The sequence below is a fragment of the Apium graveolens genome, chromosome 9 (genome assembly GCF_009905375.1).
Source record: "Apium graveolens cultivar Ventura chromosome 9, ASM990537v1, whole genome shotgun sequence".
NCBI classification, from domain to species: domain Eukaryota; kingdom Viridiplantae; phylum Streptophyta; class Magnoliopsida; order Apiales; family Apiaceae; genus Apium; species Apium graveolens.
In genome coordinates this window covers 257,430,549-257,452,387 of record NC_133655.1, presented here as the reverse complement: position 1 = coordinate 257,452,387, position 21,839 = coordinate 257,430,549, and the positions used below count along the sequence as shown (strand labels likewise).

At 35.1% G+C, this 21,839-nt stretch overlaps 3 protein-coding genes across 5 annotated transcripts; all 3 read right to left on the bottom strand.

The window, feature by feature from the left end:
• Positions 1-1,203: 1,203 nt before the first annotated feature.
• On the bottom strand, positions 1,204-2,323 carry LOC141684571 (transcription repressor OFP16-like). Its single transcript, XM_074489609.1, has one exon. The coding sequence runs from the start codon at positions 2,019-2,021 to the stop codon at positions 1,467-1,469; it is 555 nt and encodes a 184-aa protein (XP_074345710.1). The 5' UTR covers positions 2,022-2,323; the 3' UTR covers positions 1,204-1,466.
• A 959-nt stretch (positions 2,324-3,282) lies between these two features.
• On the bottom strand, positions 3,283-7,371 carry LOC141686361 (late embryogenesis abundant protein 47-like). Of its 3 annotated transcripts, none has more exons than XM_074491400.1 (5): positions 6,721-7,371; positions 6,391-6,465; positions 5,367-6,292; positions 3,813-4,091; positions 3,283-3,661 (listed from the first exon to the last, which is right to left on the bottom strand). In XM_074491400.1, exons 3-5 carry the CDS (start codon positions 5,544-5,546, stop codon positions 3,500-3,502), a joined length of 621 nt encoding a protein of 206 aa, XP_074347501.1. In that variant the 5' UTR covers positions 5,547-6,292; positions 6,391-6,465; positions 6,721-7,371; the 3' UTR covers positions 3,283-3,499. The 3 variants fall into 3 exon arrangements, with proteins under 3 accessions (XP_074347501.1, XP_074347502.1, XP_074347500.1); XM_074491401.1 differs by having other exon boundaries at positions 5,367-5,574; XM_074491399.1 differs by having other exon boundaries at positions 6,391-7,371.
• Positions 7,372-7,616: 245 nt separating this feature from the next.
• Positions 7,617-8,111, bottom strand: LOC141686193 (uncharacterized). Its single transcript, XM_074491243.1, has one exon. It carries the CDS (start codon positions 8,109-8,111, stop codon positions 7,617-7,619), a length of 495 nt encoding a protein of 164 aa, XP_074347344.1.
• Between the last annotated feature and the right edge of the window lie 13,728 nt (positions 8,112-21,839).

The following is a 21,839-nucleotide window of genomic DNA, read 5'->3' as shown; positions in this document are numbered from 1 at the left end:
TTTTAGTTTTCAAATCTGTGTTTGTTATAATTTTAAAAATATGGCTTATAGATTTGTTTCAAGGATCCGAGACGACATAATTTTAGTCATACTTCTATGTTTGTTATAACTTATGAAAGTGAATTAATGTCTTAATTTCACAAATAGTTTAAAATTATTAGTTATGTTTTTTTGTCATGGTTTATTAATGAATAAAAATATATTTTACACTAAAATATTATTTGTGAGTTAATAGGTTAGAATAGACTTTTCTCTTTATTTTTAGGATATAATATTTTAATCAAATAGATATTTTCAAGTCAAATCTTTATTTTTAAACAATAATGGTTAAAAGTCCAAATGTTAGAAGTTTTGCATTTTTGAATTCATTAGTAATTTTATTTTAGTGAGAGTCCCAATATAGTTCGTATCATCCTATTTTGCCAGTAAGTTACAACTACTTTTAACATAAGTATGTCGACTAGAATTATTATTTTTGGAATAAACAATGCATGAATGGCTTTATAAAAATAAATAGAGCAGGATTGAAAATTATTGGAATTTGACAGGAAGAAAGAAATGAAGAACATCTGCAGGACAAGTGAGCAGACACAAGGTAGAATCCAAGTTGTGGGGAATACTACTAATGTGGTACTATCTTCCTAGAAAATGATTGATCAATTAAGGTGTTTACACTTTACATGTACATAACATAAAGAGTTGTTAATTTCACACTATTCACGAGTACCAAAACACAGGGGAACAGTACTTACAAGGGCCTAGTTAGTTATACACTTAGGAACACACTTCTTCTTCATCAGTTTTAGCATAATTTTAAGCAGTGTTCCAGAAATCGCTAGGCGGACCAGGGCCGCCTAAATCGATTTTTAGAATACTGGTTTTAAGTGGTATAATATCAGGGCACTTTATAAGATCCAGACAATTAGAGTGACTAGTTTCTTAATATCTGTTTAGCTAGTGATCCTATATATTTAATTTAAATATTTGGTATTAACACTTATAGTTAATATATTTGTTGTTCTACCGTACGTTGAGTAATAGTGTAAACTGTAAAGTGATACAAGTCTTACTCCACATTTCATGTTTCTTAACATGGATGGTTCAATAAAAATATTATGCTTGCAATGTAATATTGACGATTTATCGTTTCATAAAAGGCTGAACTTGAAAACAAAATTTTAATTATGTATGTGAATATAAATATAAGAAAAATTAAAATTAAAGGGGAACAAGAGAAATATCCCAGCATATGGTGATAATGCTGCTACCTCAGTATTTTAAAGCTGCATTTATTGAAATGGCCATACCATATTTATACACATGGAGTTCTTTGGCATACACACAATAATAGATGAGTTGATGTTCATGTTTAATAATTGAAGTATATCCGTATAATTAATTAGCTAGCATGATTGCATTTATAGATATGCACCACCATTGAACCCTGTGGTAGCTGGATCATATGCTCAGAGTAACGGATCATGTTGCCGATTAAGACCTTCCAAGGGCGGTGTCATAAGACTGATTAGCAAGTCTGCAAAAGCTCGAACAATGTACTTATGAGTGCTCTTTGGGTTTAAAGACAGATAGCACCTTAAAAGTTCTTGCAGGTTGTCATAGTTTGTTTTCACATCTGTCAAGCTACGTGCTTCCACCATATCTTGCATGGATCGGAAGAAATCCAAATAGGGATCCGGTGACAGTGTTGGTACAGCAATGCCTCCGCTCAAAGTGTCGAGTTCTGGTAACAATGAGGAAGAGGAGGTGGATGCTAGTGATGAAGTAGAATCAATGATGGAGTTGGAGCGTCCCGGGGAAGAGAAGAAGAAGCGTTGGGAGGCATAAGCAGTGGCGAAATCAGGAGCGACCGAGGAGGGTTCCAAGGAGGTGGTGGGATCATAAAGCGAGTTAAAACTTTGGATGAGGAAATGAGAGTGATCATCTTGGTGTGGTGGCGAGGCTTGAGAATTGATCATCTTTCGGAAACACATGTTAAGATGTTTTCCAAGAGTTTTTGGCATTTTGAAGTTTGAGAATTGATAGGTAGGATGTTAAGAGGAGAAAGGTATACATGAGAAAGTTGTATAGTGAGGGGAAGTTGGTAATTGGTTAGTTCAAGTATAGACAAAAGTCTAGAAAAGCCAATTCAATTTGTACATGGATTGCAGAGATATGTATCCCTTCCCAAATGACTTGACAAGTAAGCATACTTGTGGCCAAAATCTTGTTTCTATAGGATAATATACAAGTTTTAAGTATTGTTGATTGTTGTTAAATCAGGTCCTATGAAACGCATTAAATCATGAATCTAACCGGTTAAATACATAGATTTTTGGGTAATGTTATTGAGATCTATTATGTTTTGACGATTGTTATTTTTCAGCTAGACTATCAGCTTTACGAATAAGCAATACTAGCGATTAATTGCATGAGTTCGGTCGAGCAAGACTTCAGTATCACTTTTTATATTAGCAGAAGTAGTGATTGCATGAGTTTCAGTTAAATGGTAAACCTTTAGTTTTAAAGAAAAGAACAAGTAAATAGAGAAACGTTTGTGAGAGGTGTTGTCCATTTAAGTCATGATAAGTATTGATCGTATTTATAACATCCAAACTTACAACCGAATGAATAGCAGCGACTAGACTATAATTTTAAAATGCAATAGAAAAAAAAAAACAAAAATGGTAGCGAAGTGTGGGTAAACACAAGTTTTGTAGTGAAAGAAAGCCATATTCGAAAAACTTAAGGAATAAGGAGATTATATAGCTAGTTGTGAAGTAACAGAGATGGTCCTCCAACCAGTCTAACTAACCCCCAAACCACCTCACTAAATACGGTACACAACTCTGCTTTCATTTTCAGCTGTGTCCCCATTTATTCTTTTAGTTTTTTCGTGTGTATATACATAATTAAGAACTCCTGTAAGGCCATTTGATTACGAAACATCGTTTGATTTGAGCCACTAGCATTACTCAAATTACATACATTGCAGATATTTATAATGTCTTCAATTTTTTATTGATGGACAACAAAATATTGCACCAATACCAATTGTCACTGCAACAAACCGCCCAAAACAAATTTTTTTATTCATCAGACAGCAAAATATTGCATATACCAATTTTTCACTACAAAAAATCTCTCAAAACAAATTTGTTTGTAATAACGGTTCATTCCAACAATGTGTATACGCTTTTATTATTCCAAGATCCTCTCTTTCTGTCTCTTTTTTCAGGCTAAGATAATATATTACGTAGATATGTTGACAGAGATGCAGCAGTGTTGAAATTTTAATATCCACATCAGATTTTTTTTTTTAATTTCACATCAGAGTTTTAGATCATTAGTTTTAAGGAGTTGTGCATTGGTTTTACTTCTCTGTACAGTATATACTACATCGTCCTGGATACACAACATTATTTTAGCATGAAGATTTAACATGAATTTTATTTATTTGTGTGGGTATATGTGACAAAGTGTACCCGGACAATTATCCCATCTACTGCATTTTTTTGTTAAGTTGAGCTGCAGCAGCCATTGATGTAGCAACTCCACCAGGATGCACAGTCAATGCAGGGTCATTTCTGAGCTCCGCACCAATCACTCGCTCTGCATCAACTTCTTTCACTGGCTGATCATCCGGCAGTTTCTGACTTGCATCCTAAAACCATGCACACACACACACACACACACATTTCTAATTAATCTAAGCTGATAATGTCTGAATACATACTGACCATTAACAATGTCAGTACGACACTACTCTACACTCGTAAAAAGCTGAATAAACATCCAGCGGTATTAGCACGTACCGCCAAAACATCACCAAGTGTAGTCTTGTTTGCATCATCCGCGATCCTGGAGTTAATAATGGCTGCAGATTGAGCTGTGGCAGCTACACCACCAGGAACTATTTGGCTGCTTCCAGTTGCTCTGACCTCGGCAGCCTGTATTGCAGCTGCGTCGCTTTTCTCCACTGGTTTGTCCCCGGCTTCTGATAAGGCCGTTGCCTCCAAAGCTTCCCCAATAGTTATTGTGTCAATGTCTTTAGACCCGGCCACTGGTGACATATTAGCATCTCCTTCAACCACCTACATTCAAACCTAAAGACTTCTCAAGCAATTAAAAAAAATCTAGCCGTACATGGACTAGATATTCACTACAGTTGAGCAAACTTGCCAATTAGATTAGAACATTATAATGCCTGATGACCTATCCTAGATTGGTGATTTATGTGCTTGCTCTGAAGCACACTAAGGGAAAGCAAGTAATATACATTTACCAGTTTGTTAAATAGTTAAAAGGTCTCTTAGCTTCTTTGCATTACTCAAAGTACAATAAACAAGCCACCAGGTCCAGTACAAAATAAATAAGTTTATGAGTTGGGGGAATCGTACTAATCATCGGTTTATTTTATTAAGGGTTATCCGTTTACAAGTTCATTCACTAATTCGTATCCAATTATTCCACAAAACCATAAAATTTCTGTATAAGTCTCATGGCAGGTTGAGACTTTTACGACAGATAGGAAAATAAGAGGCAGGTGAAGTTGCAATCTCTGCTAGGCGTTCTGGCCTGCTCGTAATGAGTTGGTTTGGCAAAAGAAAGCGTCCAATAGTGAAGAATGTAGTTGTTTTAGCACAGATGTACCTTGAACAATATGATAATGCACAACATAGTACATGTATATGTATAACCCCTTTTGGACCATTACCACCTGGTTCTTTACACAGTATGGCTGGGAATCTGGTTATGCCCTCAATTGGATACCATGGCGGCGTTGTTGAAGTATAGTTGCTTTGGATTCAAAGTTGCAGTAGGGTTTGTGCAGAACAAAGGCTTTGGTGTAGGCAAGTCCTTTAATGGCTCAATGTCTCGTCAGTTAATAGAGGCGAATGGCGATTATTGTTAAGAGGTGTTGGGCTGGATCAATAAGGCATTGTGGTAAATGCGGTGCTTAGTGCTTACTGTGATTGGTATTTAGTGGTACAAGCCATAAGATGAACTAATGTTTGTACAAAGATTTGTGTATGCAAACAGAGCAGCTCAAAGCTTTGCACCTTGTTCCTCTATATGCCATGTTTTAGTAGAACAGATGCTCCTAATAACTTGTGTCATTTTGGTTAGCTGAAGTTTATTGATGATGTTGTTCACCTGTTTTCTATTTACTTTTTCTTCAGAAGGAGAATAAAAGTAATTTGCTAGGAAGCTGAATGTAGTTAAAGATATCCTAGTAAACATCTGAAATTTATGTAACAAGAATATTGCACATCGACCTCAGTATGTATAACATATGTTCAGAGAAATCTGTCAAAGGTTAAACTCCACAGAATCCGAGTTTTTAATTTAAGATTGTAATTATGTACCTGTCCTCCAAACTCTGCATTAACATGTCGATCACCTCCTTGAGCGGAGACCCTTTCATCTTTGGCCACACTTGTTACATTGGCATTCTGGGCGGGCACAGACTGCATGGAGGATGCATCATGAGATGCCATGTTTTGTGAAGCATCATACTGGGACCTTTGTGGTTGTAGTTGGCTCATATCTTTCTTTTGGAGGAAGATCTATATACTGCTATGGTAAATTCAAAATGGTGAAACAGAATAGCTATATGATCAGAGAGAACAATAAACAGATTGTTTGGTAATGAGGAGAGCACTACAAAAGGATTCAAATATAGGTGAACAAGAAATAAGTTTTGTCTGGTTCATAATTCTTGGGGGTTTCAAAAATAGGCAGGTTCTTAATAGGAACAATGATATTATTAGTTCTCTCTGATCCGGGGCTTGTTCAATGAGGTTTAGGCGTTTAGCCTTTTATTAACATACACAGGCTGATTTCATATTGGTCAAAAAATAGAAGTTCCAAGAGATTGAATAATTTCTTCTACATGCAAAAGGCTTGAAACTGGAGACTACAACTCCATCAAAATTTCGCTCAGAGCATGCATGCAAAAAATCAACTATACTGCCAATTACCAGGCATTTACCATGACTATGGACTTGTAAGATTCATGCTAACAAATATTATCGGAAAGAGAATGAGACCAGAGAAGAAAACAAGCACAAAAAGAAAGAGAGAAAGATAAAAAGAGTAAACCATTTTCTTACTGTCAATCTTTGTCAGGAAAATGATGGAAGAACACGAGCTTTTAATAAAGAAAGCAGACCTTTGATCCAAGTCCTAACTATAAATTAGAGTATGGGCACTTAGTGGTGTCAAATTGCAATTCCCTGTGCTAGTTCTCCTAGCAGAATATGTGCCCATATCCGAAGTGGTCCAACATTAACTTTGCACCAAGTGGAAAAGATTATTATGTTACCTTGAAAGCAAAATAACATAGACTATGGACATTGCTCTTCTAAAGAATCAGATCATAGAGGGTACCTAATCCTGTAAGAACTCTGAATCCACCGTCGAAGTCTTATTGCATCAAACTATCCCCAGAAAGTGACGAGTATTCTGGATATAAGCAAGAGGAGTAAACATCATGTAAGCTGAAAGTTACCTAATAATAAGATTATACAAGAGAGTAAATTCGGAAACAAAGTAATTTCCCTCGATAGAGTGTTACATAAACAAATTTCATCGACAATTTATGTGTAAAAACGAACTGCAATGAAGAACAATCACAATCTTAAAGATTACTTCAATGAAGCTCTTTACTTTTGCTTTTTACGGAATATCTCATGCACTTGTGAAAGGAAGAAAGATTACCTCTTTTTGAGATGCAATGACAGAAGTGAATATTCATGTCTGCCACCATTCATAATAGGAGTCATAGCAATGTCTCCAACTTAATCAGATAGAGTTTATTAGAAAAATTAGGCAACCATATACACTTAGAACAGTTTGAGCAGAGAAGAGAAAATGCCACCAATGCAGGCTAGTAAAGATTGACACAATGAATCTGAAGAAAGAATACTTAAAGAGTACAAATATATGACTGCATGTGTTCCTGAAATCACATCTTATACCTGCAAAGATTGTCCAAAACTACAGGCTGATAGAAGAATGTAAAGAGTTGTATGAGTATTTTGATTAGTCTAATTCCATTTCAAATGGAGTTCAACACTTTAAAGCGCGTTGATCAATATTTCATTCTCCCATCTGTGCAATACAGCTCAAGTTAAACAGCTAATTCATTCCAACTGAAGTAGCTGCCCAGTTTCAGACCAATAATCATACCAAAAATCCCATCTTTTATCGTTTTAGCTTAGCTGATAATCATAATCAAATTTCACTAATTTTTGTGACCTCAAAACCTTAAATGTAACAGAATTCGCTTGCCTCTCCGTCTCTCTTCATTTCATCTTAAATACCTGTATTACACACTCGCCATTCATCATAAACAACTTCATTTCAAGTTTTCAACCTCAAACATGTAATTTTTTTAAAATATCGCCAAATTCGACACTTACTAATCACGTTACACGTATCCGAGTAACATCACAATTCATACTTATCGGTCTAAAACGAAACCTAAATAATTAAAAATAAAAACACACGCAGTGTTAAAAAATCAACAACCTTAAAATTAAAATCAAAAGCAAGTTGATATGAGGGCACTTATTAATTAACCTCGAATAACACAACTCACTCACAAACACAAACTAGTGTACAAGTACAAACTGTCCACTACTCTCACTCCACCTCTCACCCTCCACATCCTCCTCCACGTCATCACCACCTTTCGGCACCACAACCACCAGCTCACCATCACTAAACGCCGCACTCGCTAGCTCCGGCAAAGTCGCATCCGGCAACCTAAATCTCCAAACATCAAGATCCATCTCATCAACCAACAACTCATCATCAACACCGCCACCTCGTACAACTACCTTCGTAATTCCCGGGTGAATATCAATGGAGTGGGCCCTTATGTTGTTGTGTTCAAAAGTGTTGTCGTCGGTTGTAATAACGAAGCGGAGTGAGTCAGATGTCTCGTGCACCAAAACGTCGGCGTTTGAGTGGAAGGGGAGTTCTAGAACTTTGGCGAAGATGTGAGGGAGTCTTCGGAGCTGCTTCTTGTTCAACAGAGATGATGCGACGCCGTATCGGAACCTCGTGTTTATTTGTTGTTGGAGTGGTGCTGGGTGAACCCTCATTTTTTGAGAATAATTGTTTTTTAAATATATTGAATATGTAAGTATGCGTGTGTGTATTATTGTGATGCAGAGGGAGGGTAGACATTGAAATGCATTTGCAAGGAAGTTATATAAGATTTGGAATAGGTGGGTCCACTTTTTATGTACAGATAAAAAAAATTATATAAGTAGTTTTCCAAGAAAATATATTGTATTTATTCATATTAATCTGGAGATTTTTTAAAAATATATTATTTATTAATAATTTATTGACGATTTGTAGAATCGATTGAAAAATGAAAAAGACAAAAAGAGCAAGGGAGCTAAGTTCTGGATAACATTAAAACACTCATTTATGTAAATGGGAAAAAAATTAAAAAAAAAAAAATAAGTTATGTTTAAAGCTGAAAGGGGACAAAGAAGGAAGTTGCTTGGATGCTTCGTGTAAATTGTGTTATCTTTACGTGTTATATTTCTTACCAATTTCTCCACTCCCATGTTCAATTGCAAGCCTCACAAAAGTGGCAGTATTACGCTATTACTTGCTTGCTTATCATACTCTCTAACTCTAATTCATCGGGGCGTGAATAATACGGTTTGGTGCGGTTTTTAACATTAACTGTAGCCAAACTAATACATGTGGTTCGGTTCGGTTAATTGCTACTAACCGTCACCAAACCGCTTAAAACGGTTTTTCGGTTTCGGTTAACTATTCATCGGTTTCGGTTTTTATTCGGGTTTTTTATACAGTTTTTATTTGTACAAATTTTTGTTGGTAATGTATTGGATAAAAAAATAACATCAAGTTAAATGATAATATTACATTAATCACCAAAGATTTGTCACTTGAAAATTCGTTAAATAAAATTGATATATTTCATAAAGTTATTTTTTTATTATATAATTCATATTATCTTAAATAATAGATACGAAATATGATAAAAATATATGTTCATGACAATGAAAAAAAGAGTATATATCAAAACATACGATAAAATTGATTATATTCATATTAAAAAAATTATGATTTAAGAGTATTTACATATTAATCTTAATTAATTTATGGTATTATATTATACAATTTATCATACTACTGTTAAGCAAATATTTCATTAACAAAATATTAGAACCGAGTTATGAAAATATATACATGTATATATACATAATATATATATATATATATAATATATAGCGGTGCGGTTAATTTCGGTTCGGTTTTGATTGAAAATCGGGACCGAAACCGCACCGCTAATTCGGTTTTTGTCGGTTCATTTTTCTTCGGGGTTTTTTCGGTTTGGTTTATCGGTTTTTTTGGTTATTTTTTCGGTTTCGGTTTTTTCTGCTCACCTCTACTAATTCATAATTAACAATAATCATTGGCTGTTTTATTATCCTCCTTTTCTTGTTTCGCTGTATATTTTACATCACATCTTTGATTAATAGGTGTATTAAATGTTGATAATGCAATGATAGAAACAATGACAATTATTTTCATATTCTGATTATGAATGTAATTGTGTCTTATCACATTTTTATGTCAAATATGTGATGGAGACGAGATATCGTAATTATTTTTTGAGTTGTGTTACATGCACAAAATTTGATATAAATTTTTTTATAAAATTATGTGACACGTGACGGGTGATGTTTTAATTTGGTTATTGATGTGAATACAGTGGACCATTTCAATCAATGCCTACGTGGTTACAAATTAAGCAGTGATTTAATCAACTAACAGAACTGATATTAGGGAGAGAGAGCGAGACAGAGATTTCACAAGTTATATTTTCTGAAAGAAATAGTTTCATATATCACAGTATCCACTTTTATATCCTATAACAAACTGTTTGATAAGAAAAGTTAGTTAGGAAAGTCTAACACACTAGTGTTGACTAATATCCCCCTCTCATGTTAGAGAGGAAGTAAATGAATAACGCCTAAATTGGATAATGGAAACAACAACTGAGAGGAATATAGAATTTTGGTAAATAAATTAGCAGGTTGATCATGAGTAGAGCAGTGATTAGTAGAAATCATGCCCTCCTTCAATTTATGACGAACAAGGTGACAAGCAATCTCGATGTGCTTGGTACACTCATGGAACCCCGGATTAGAAGCAATATAAAGTGCAGACTAATTGACACTAAAGATGGGAACATGAGTAACATTCCTTACTTTAAGTTCATTTAAAAGCGACCAACCAAGACAGCTCACAACATACATCAGCCATACTCACAACATGAGCGAGACACAGTTTGTTGACGTTTGCACTTCCAGGAAATAAGTGTGCCTCTAAAGAGCATACAATAGTCTGTTATGGATTGACGAGTGGCTTTGCAATTGGGATGCCCAAAGCTTCATTGACATCTTCCTCAGAAAATTTCACTTGCTGGCCTCTAATGGAGCAATTAACTATTATAGATACAACCTGGTTTTTATGCACCACAGTTCTTACCACAGCAGTGTTCCAAAAATCCTCCAGAACATCCAAGTACAGAACTGGATTTTCTATCAAAACACCTGTAAAATAAATTTTAGAAAGAAACTTCACAAAGCTTTTGAAAACATCAGGAGCCTGATTTGCATCAGTAAAAGCGAGGTAATTGGTGCCCTCCTTTGGGATAAAAGGTGTTACTGTGTTTGATGCCATTGAAATAGTCTGAATTTGTGTTGGTTCATCAAGATCTGTACATTCATCACAATCAGAAGGAAAGCTTTATTAAGGTAAACATCTAATCTCCGAATTAAATGTCTTGTTTTGCATGGATCCTGCGTTTTGTGTTTCGTTTTTCATATTTATTTTTAATTTTTCCGCTGCGTTTGTGTCACGAATCCCAACAATGGCATCAGAGCTACTTGAGAAATATTTTAATTCGGTTGTATGTTTACAATTTTGATATAAGTGAACATGTATATAATTTTTGGTGCGTGTATATGCCTGTATATATGATTTTGAATATATATATATGATATTCGTAATGTATTTTATAATCATGTGATGGTTGTATGTATCGCTGTGTGAGTACATATGATATACCTTATTTTTATTATGGAGATTGTATACGATGCGATTTCTGAAAAAAAGCAGAACAAATTTAGTGAAATCTGTGTCTAGTGTCCGATTTTTGCAAATAATATGTGTTTTCCGACTGGAATCGGGTCACTGAGTAAGACTGGCAAAGTTAGGTTCGTGTCTGTAAGCCATTGGATGTTGTTACAGGCCTCGAAACAGAGATTTTTAGTTTTTAGAAAGCTGATTTTAATTTTCTGATTTTAGAAAATATGTTGTGTTTGATTATATAGTCTGAACTAGGATATGTGATACCATTTTAATATTATAAGTGTTTTTTATGTGTCATGTGATATCATGGCGTATGGTTATGGCCTTAAGACCATTTAGTTAATGATTTTTTTATTTATGGTTTTGGTTTCTAAATACGACTTGCATGTCGTTTATTCTTTGTAATTCGTTTATCTCGAATGTAACTCAAGTTTTCTTATGTAAATACAGTAGTATAGGTTGTTTTAATATAATGTACTTCAAGGAGGCATGATCCAAGAGGAGAAGTAGCAATTGAGACAAGAAGAATGAAGACTTATAATTGTAATTGTATTTATATTATTCACCATCGATTGACCTTGATCCTTTCATTAGCTTGGAAGGATCACATAGGATAAAGGGCATAACCAAGCACGTTTACATACCGCACTTTACATATTGATGTATGAATGTATGTATAGAATAGCTAATGATGCATGCTTTAATTAGATTAATCATGCATGAATATATGTATTAGATACGTCACCCATGCCATGCCTGCTAAACAAGATAAAATCTGTAACGACTCAAGATTTTAAATTTTACAAACGATTATGAAATTCTCGTGTTTATGAAACACAGAATAAAATATGAATCTTCTTTATTTCCGACATGGGGCGATTTTGTCAACAACGGGTTCATTGAACTTGTAAGGCTGTGGGTTTTAAGCGAGACCGATGTGACTCCTCCATTACCTGGAAATCAAATCATTGACGAGTATTGATTTGAAATATTTTATTCAAGGAAATATTGAGAATCTCTTTATGATGGGATCATGATCGTTGTATTACTAACAAAACTCTAATGTTTATATTAAGTTATTTAGATGCCTTCCAATATGTCCAATGCGTTAACCCGTAGATCGATAAGGAGTGGGTTCGCCAGAGCAAAGTACTCCCATTTATCGTGGGACGGCGTGTTGAAGTATATGATACTTTTTAGACCTTTGGGTTTGACTTAACTAAGTTACCAAAATAGGATTGTGAACTTAAAGGCATAAAGTTTAGTGAGATTTATTGGATAAATATGAATAAATGTTATCCCACTAAACTATCCACGAGTTATATAGTTGATATAATTGACAAATATTATCTACCTTATTGAATCATGTTTTAGGAGTAAAGCCAAAGCTGAACTAAAACATTGTAAAATTTGGATCTTAGCTCACTATAAAGTATATAGAAGATATTCTTTCCGACTTAATAGTTAGGGCTATTATGTTAGGTCACACAACACTGTAAAAGGGGGTTGAATACAGTGTTTATACAATCAAATCGATTTGAACAAAGTATACACCAAAGATCAATTATATTCAATAAACTCTGTTACAATATGAACTGTTGTTCTCTCTCAGTGATGAACAAATATCACTAAGAGCTGCTAGGTTATAATGTATAATCTTCTCGATAATTATAACACATATATTGTAAATCCTAAGTCTGTGTTTATATAGTACACATTTACAAGATATATTCTAATTGATATGGAATACAATTCTGTCTCCTAAAATATATCAATCAGATATCTTCCACGAGTCTTCTAGTCCTCTAACACTTTCCATGCATATCTTATATTGTTTTAGTCCAGATCTTCTCTCCTGTAAATCATCCACATTCCTAATCTGAAAGTCTTCCCGCACTTATATACTGATATGTATCTTCTGATACCTTAAGTTCTGATATTAAGTTCTGACTTCAGTAAGTCCTGATTTCAGTAAGTCCTGATATATCCTGTTGTTTAGTTCTGAAAACTAAACATAAAATTTATTAGACATGACATCTCAAATATATCTAACAATCTCCCCCAACTTGTAAATTATGAAAAATATACAAGTTAATATAATTGATGATGTCAAAAACATTTAAGTACAAATGCAATAAGAGTTTAACTAGATAACTAACTACAACTTACAGTCCTTGTAGCTTTTACCAATCTCACTGATTCAATCTGAATCCAAAGTGATTCTTGACAAAGTTTGATATCAGCTTTTCTTCTTTATTCCTCAGGACTTGAGCTATTTTAGTCTTGACTTGCTTCATCTCTTCATCTTGACTACCAATCTGGTAGATTGCAGTCCTTAGATCAGAAATATGGTTTCTTTCTAAACCATCACCCAGTCTTATTACCCTTGGATGAGAAGAATCTTTATTGTAGCACAGACATTTCTCATTCAGTAACACTTCAAGCTTAGAAGAATCCTTATTCATTGGAATTTCACTTCCATCATCTTCAACTATATTAGGAATGAATTATGTAACCCTTGAACCAGAAATTCTTGCTTTATCTCTTATGGTCTTCAATATGAAATTCGACCATCTCCTGGTAATATCAGACTTTACCTCTAAAAGGTAATGAAAGAATTGAAGTTCTTTCAGTGATTTGTTCAGCATATCTGATTCTAACATTTGATATGTCCTTCCATCTTCAAGAAATAGAATCAGATTTTCCTTGACATTGTGCTTGTCATGAGCATCCAGTACCACTTGAACAGAGATAACCTTATCAAGATGTTTATGTGTAACATCTTCAAGAGGTCTGTCAGCCAATAGAAATGGATCTCTTGTAAGCACTTCAACTCCTGTTTTGATCTTAGCTTCATCAGAACCTAGTCCAGCTCCGTCCCTTGCTTCTCTGGCTTTCAATCCAACAGTCATGAAATCAGATAACAATTGGCTTTTCTTTGGATCTGATGGTTTGACATTCTTCCATAGAAGTTTCTTTTTGTCAGCTACCTTCATCTTGTCTAAATCAACTTGAGCTATGTCAGAGGTTGATGTCTTGATGACTTTATCAGAACTTGCTGTTTCTTCTGTAGCTTACTGTTTTTCACTCTGAACAACTTGAGCCTTGTCAGAGGTTGTCTTGGATTCTTCAGTTATCTTCCTTCTTTTCAGAGTTTGAACATCTTCATCTTTAACAAGAGTATCATCATGAACTTGAACCATTTTGCACACAGGTTTTATCAGGATTTGAGGAATTTTCATCTCCTGTGGCTTTATTGGTTCATCAACTTTTCCCTTCCCTTTGTCTTTGGGATCAATCTCAGTCTGTGATCTTATTTTGGGCTTTGATGCCTCAGTATTTGATTTCTCCTTGATCACAATGCCTTTTTCCTAAGGCCTTGGAGGTTTCTTTGCAACAAAAGCTTTTGGCTTTAGATTTGTCTTTTCAGATTTAAATCTAGCTTCTTACTCCTTGAGATTTTCTAAATCCATTCCAGGATTATGCTTTAGAAATAATCTTCTAGCAATTTCTTCATCAAGTGTCTAAAACTTGGGATCCTTGTAGTAGACTGTAGTCTGCTTCCACTTTAGCTTCAGAGTGTGTAAAAACTTCTGAGAGTCTTGACTTCCACCTTGAATTAGAACATCAGGCTTTGTCATCAGACTTTGCTCATCAGAACTTGATATCAGATTTTAATTATCAGCACTTGCTATCAGATTTTGAGTTTGAGCAGCTTCAAAACTTGTCTTCTTTTGAGTAGAAGATTTTCTTGCATTAGTATTTAGTGTCCTTGAAGAAAACTTGTTGCTCTGCCCTTGACCTTGACCTCTATTCTTATCAGAGTTTCCCTGGTCATCACCTTGTCATCCTTCTTCTTCAGTATCTGAATGCTTGAGCATTTGGACTTACTTACCTTCTCCCCCTTTTTGGCATCATCAGGTAGTAGGAGAGAGAGAAGAAGTTCAACTGAAGATTGGATTTCATCCAATTGAGCTTTTTGAGAAGCTTGATTCTGTAGGACCTCAGTAATTTGGGCCTATTGCTTCTTTTGAATCTTCTCAATGGATTCAACTTTTTCAGAAATAGGTCTGATAAACCTCTTTTTATCAAGTTTGGTCTCCATATCCAACTTTTCAGCTTTTTTAAGAAGTTTGTCAACCTTTTAATGAGTAGCAGAGTGTAGACCTTGAAGATTTTTGGTAGACATAGCTGTGACTTTGAGTTGTGTCTTGAAATTAGAATTTGTGAGCAACTCATCACCTTTTCCAATATGGTTTGTCAGTACTTTGGAGCTAGAAATGAAATCAGTTTTATTCCACTTCTTGGTCCACTCCACACCTCTGTGAGTATCTTCCCAAGGAATAGGTGCATCCAGTTCAACAAATTTTTGGATCAATGTCTCCTTTCCAAGAATAGAAGCTGGAGTATGTACTGAAACATAGTCTTCAGAACTGGAAGAAGACTCATTATCCTCTGACAGTACAAGAGTGTAATAACCCCAATTTTTGGAATTTTTGAAACACGGATAAATAGTAACTTTTGCTGATGATGCTGATTAAGGAAAATTATCAGACCACGCTATATAGGAGTACTTTTATGGAAATTCTAAGATCGTATTAGTATTCCATAAAGTAAATGAGTGTATGTAAAGGTCGTTAGAATTCGAATCCGGACACTTTGATTTTTCCCGAAAATCCATCAGATACCGAAAGAAATGAGTATAAGGTAACATGATTAAAAGGATTTAAATTAAAGGATTATAAGAGAGGATCATAAAAGGAATATAAAATATTGAGAAAGGTTTAGGGGAACCCAAGTAATAAGATCCCAGATATGATCCCTCAAACGACGAACGAGAACGAAAGTTAAGCGAACCGTAAAACAAATAAGCGACCAAGAGACAAGCTTGTACAAGAAGCCAAGGATTGTGACATCATCAAACCATAAGGAAAGGACATGTGTTAAAAAAGGTGACACAAGCAAGGTGACATAAGCATGACAAAAAGAAGTGTGTTGTTGGTTGATTCTTGGCCATGCAAAAGTTACCATGGTAAAAGATCAAAATTTGCCAAGCCAAAAAGGAAATCAACCAAGCAAAATATCATAACACAAAAATTAAAAATTTGACTTTGCTCCCATAAAGAGAAGCTCTCGGCCAAAACAAACCCAGCAACTTGAAATTGTCATATCTCCTTCAATACTCACTCAAATGTTGTGTTCTATAGCTCGTTGGAAAGGTATTGAGATGACCTACAATTCTTGTTTACTAGTATCGTCCAAATAAGCATGGTAACACCCTCATTTTTACAGTTCTTTCAATCGTATTTTTAGAAATTTCAAAGCCTAACTTTGTGTTCTTGATTTCTTTGGAAAGATCAAGCTTGTAGGAGGCACCCTAAGGCTTCCTAGCAACTTAACACCTACCAAGGAAGGTATAAACTTCAAACCATAGCCTTTAATTTTACTATTAGTGAGTTTGATGGTTGGTTTTCAAAATGAGAAGCATGATCTTTGATTATTAGTAGTTTGATTTGAAATTGGAGTGATTTGGTGAATGAATCTTGTTATAGTTAATAGAACTTGATTGTGGTTGGTTGAGATGAAGAATCTGGAGAATAAGGACTGGTATAGTATTATGTAGTTGAGGTTTTGATGTGTTAATAATTGTGGGTTGTTTGGTGAGGTTTTGGTGTAGTGAGAAACTTGGAAAACTCGTAAATATAGCCGTCGTAATGCCCGTTTTCCTAAGACTGTTGTACATGAATCTCGGACCAGATAACTCACTTACCAATCTTTAAATTTGCCATGTTTAGCTAGATCATGTCGTAAGCTTCGTTTTGGTATGTGGTTCGCTTAGATCCGATTTACGGTTTAGGAGAAATGACCGTTTTAAGTAACGGCGTTTCACGAACGAACCTTTACCCCTCACTTTACTTTGAGACCTTGGTTAAGGCCCTTAAATGACTAATTAGAGTATGAAACAATTATGTAAAGTGGATTAGGAAGTTGGTAGAGTACTCGCGAAAGAATCACCTTAAAATTCTTAATGGTTAATTTATTAAAAATGGTGGAGCCGAGGGTAGTCGAACGACTTATGTGATTAGTTAAGCGTAGGAGTGACCATAAGCGAACGTTATGATTCAATTGGTTAAAGTCTAGTTTCTTAAGCGACCGGGGTTTCATTCCGACTTATGTTGTTGTTCATAGGTTATCGGACCCACTCTAAGCTTAAGTCTATCCGGGAACACTCAGGCAAGTTTTCTACCCGTTATACTGTTGTTGTGATGTATACATATGTATATGCATTATCTTGTGATAGATGCATGGTGGTTAATTAGCAAATCTTGCGATATATTGGAGCATGTGATATAGTATATATGCATGTCTGTTTCGTAATCTTGATATATATTGTTGATTCAATTGCTTATAAGTTGCATAATACCTATGCTAGAGATAAGCAGTAGTTGCGTATACCCTTAGTATAGGGGACCCAAAGGTGAACATTTTCTAAAACCGGGAGTCGATGTTTCCGAGTATATTATATATATATTTATATATATATAGATATAGTTTTCAAAACTATGAATCGAATAAGGTTTATTCGATAACTTTATTTTATTAATGAATATTATTTTGAATATTCATTCGAGGGCTTATGACTCTGTCTATTTTATTAATGAATATTATTTTGAATATTCATTCGAGGATATATGACTCCGTTTATTTTACTTAATGAATATTATTTTGAATATTCATTCGAGGACTTATGACTCTGCTTATTTTATTAAATAATATTCTTTATTTTATTAAAGAATAAAGTTTCGATAATCAAACTTATTTTCGATTATTCAAATAAAGATCGTAATTTCGTATAAGTATATCTTTGGTTATTTATTATTCATTTCAAGTATGAGTTTTAAAACTTCTACTTCAATTATTTTTATAAAGATTATTCTTTATGGGAATATTATTTAAATAATAATATTCAGATATTTTCTAATATATCAGGACTGATTTATTTCATTAAATCAGCATTACTGCAAACATTCTTAAAAATGTTTTCGAGTCTTCAAAATGATTTTAAAAGTTAGAGCGGATCCCAAAAACTCGTTTCCAGATTTAAGATCTTCCTTTCGAAGGAGACTTGAATATTCGCACAAAAATCTTAGGGATCCGGCTCTGTGGTGTATTTTATATTCGCAACGAGGTTGCTGTTTTAAGAAAACAATTTGATTACTTGCCCAATGTTCGGGAAGTAAGTCCATCTAATTGAGTCGGCATAAGCGACAGGCTGGGGTACGGTCTATGAAGGTGTAAGAGGCTGGGTGACAGTCCATCCACGCGTGAGTGGCCGGGTAACAGTCTAGCGCGAGGTCCTAATGCGGCCTGGGTGATGACCGGCGAAGAATTCATCCATCTACAGTAGAAAAGGTTACTTATTGGTATCTTTGCCTGATCAGCAAGATATCGGGTTTATGCCAAAATTCTTTTCTTTCCAAAATTCATTGGATATTGCAACTCTGTTCATACTTTACATGACAGAGGTTTTCAGGAAATGTATGAGAGATATATATATGGATATATATATATATATATATAAATATATATATATATATATATATCGGGACTTAATGAAGCATCTCGTAACTTCATTTCATTCAATAATATTTCAAAGATTGAATCTATTCAAGTCTTATCTTGTATTCTCATCTATGTGATGAACTTTTGAAACTAATTATAACTTGAACGGTGGTATTTCAAGTAGTATTCGGAAAAGATATAAGTATATTGGAGTATCTTGTAACTTCATCTTTTTAACTTATATCTGGTTAATGATTATCTTATGCATGACAAAGATTTTCACAAAAACGTTGAGACAAGGTTAGATATATGAGATCACCTTGCAACGATATTTTTATACAGTTATAAACTGGAACTCTGTGTACATTATACATGTCAGAGGATTTCAAAGATTTTGAGTAGTATATATGTATATATATACTAAATATTTTGCGACTTGTCGCATTAAGATATCAACTTGGTTCATTTCTTCTTGACCAAGACTTTCATGAGTACTATGAGAATGCTCATATATTGTTAATTATTATACATATTATTTCGGTGGGCTTGTTGCTCACCCTTGCTTTCTTCTTTCATCACACAATAACAGAGAGACATGATGAACATGACCAAACTCCCAATTCGTGAGCGGATAGGAAACGTTCCGCAGTTTCCTGTAGGCGTTAATGTCGCTGTAGCTGAGGTAGGAACTACCAATAGGCTAGGCTTTCAACTTTTGATGTACCAGACTTATGTATCTTTATGAATTGTAATAATGACAAAGAAATGTAAATTTATTCAGAAACCCTTTTAAGGTGTAATGGCATATAATTGTGGAATAAAATGACTCGTGTTATTTTTGGATATTCATCTCTGAGACTATAACTTGTGGTGTGTGTGTTTATTGTGGGGTCACAGTATGAAGTAGTTGATTGTTTATTAAGATTGGGTGTTATTAAGGGAAATGGAACTCGTGACAACCCGGATCCCCGACCCTGGATTTGGGGGTGTTACAGAAATGGTATCAGAGCTAAGCGTTATAAACCTCAGAGATGATATGCCGTTAAAATAATAAGGTCACTAAGATAATAAGAACTCTTGCCAAGTTCATAGTCGGACTACCTAACGTAGTACTGACAGTTAAAACCCTTATGGGAACCCTTATAAATATCGTGATAGAAGCGTAGTTCGTTATCGTATATGGTAGCGGGACTCCGAACCCTGAGGTTGAGGAGCAACAACGCGATGATATTTTATTACTTATTGGAGATCAGATTATGGATCCGATATAGCGTCCTAACGAGGGACCGGATGATGTTCATATTGAGGATGTAGCGGTTGAGGATGTTGTCATAGAAGGGATTGTTGTAGAGGAAGATCCCGTGGGGGATCCTGACATGAATGAATAAAGGACCACTGAGGAATTGATAACCATGGTTAGGGAAACTACCAGAGGTAGGATTGGTCGGTCACTACCGGAGGTTCGTTCAAGTTCGTAAAGATAGTAGCCCCTTTAACGCGGCTTACTCATAAGACTGAGAAGGAATGGACAGAGAAATGTGAGAACAACTTTCAAAAACTGAAGCAAAGGTTGGTGACGGCACCTATGTTGGCGTTTCCGGATGGAAAAGGAGATTTTGTGATTTGTAGTGACGCTTCACATAAGGAATTAGGGTGCTTCTTATACAGCACAACAAGGTAATCGCGTACGCGTCAAGACAATTAAGGGAATATAAAATTCGATATCCCCACCCATGAGCTTGGGCTCGTGGCAATAGTTTTGCCCTAAAGATTGGAGGCACTACTTGTATGGAGAGAAGTGCGATGTTTACACAAGCCATAAGTGCTCTAGTGCATTTTCACGCCGAATGAGCTCAACATGCGCCAGAGGAGGTGGTTAGAGCTAATCAAGGATTACGATTATGACATTCTTTATCATCCAGGGAAAGCCAAAATGGTGGCTAATGCCCTTAGTATAAAGGAGAGACTCAAGATGAAAATATCTTTGGGAGAGTTGATAAGAGATTTTGAGAAAATGGAAATAGAAGTGAAGGTAACCGGAACCGGTACCGAAATGCTGTTTGAGATTGCAATACATACCGAATTATCGAAAAAGATTATATTGTGCCAAGAAAAAATGATGAATGAAGGCAGAGAGTCAATGACTGGAGAAGAGATTAATACCAAGAAATATGATAAGGGAATAATGAGGTATTCCTACAGAATTTGGGTTCCAAACGTTTAAGAGCTTAAGGACTGGATCTTAGATGAAATCCATAGCTCGAGGAATAAGATTTAGGGAAAACCCCGAATGTGATAGTCAGGGAGGTTGCCATTAAGAAAGAAGGAGCCCATAACATAATGAAGTGGAAAACAAGGATTTTAACGTATAAGATAACCCCAAGTATGGGAGAAGGATGAAACATTTCATACTAAGGAAACATAAAGTTGAGTAAAGAAAGGAGACCTGAGACGGTACTCCTATATGGTAATTCATGGACCTGTCTAAAGAGAACTTAGACTATTATCCCCAACCACCACCCTGAGGAGACAGTGCGGTGGGAAATTCTTTCAGGACCTTTAAGTCACTAAGCTCTCAGAGTTCCAAGGAACAAGCGAACCCAGTAGAGGCGAGAGCCTGGCTAAAGGAAATATAGGAATCATTTGAGATTCTAAATGATGGACGAATCACAAAAGACTATTTTTGTCACTTACCCTTCTAAGAGAGAGGCCACCCGCTGGTGAAAGACCAAGAAAGGCACGGAGCCAGAGGTTAGAATAAACTGATTAAAGTTCAGTCAATTGTTTTCGGGAAAGTAATTCCCAAGGTTATGGAGATAGTGTAAAAGCTTTAGAGCCAGAATAAAGGCTGACGAGTATGATGAATTATGAAGCTAAGTTGTAAAAGTTGTCAAGATTCGTTCTGATGACAAGAATCCCAAAACGACGTGATATTTGAAGTCAATGAGTAGTAGGTTCATGAAATGATTGTAATAGAAAAGAAAATAAAAAAAAAGAAACTGAAGTGGAAAGGAAAATAAAGACAATAGAGTTTGAGGAATGATAAGGGAGTTGGGTATGAGGAAACCCTAAAGACTCGTAGCAATAGAAATAAAAAAGTAAGTAATCGTCAGGATGAGGGTGAT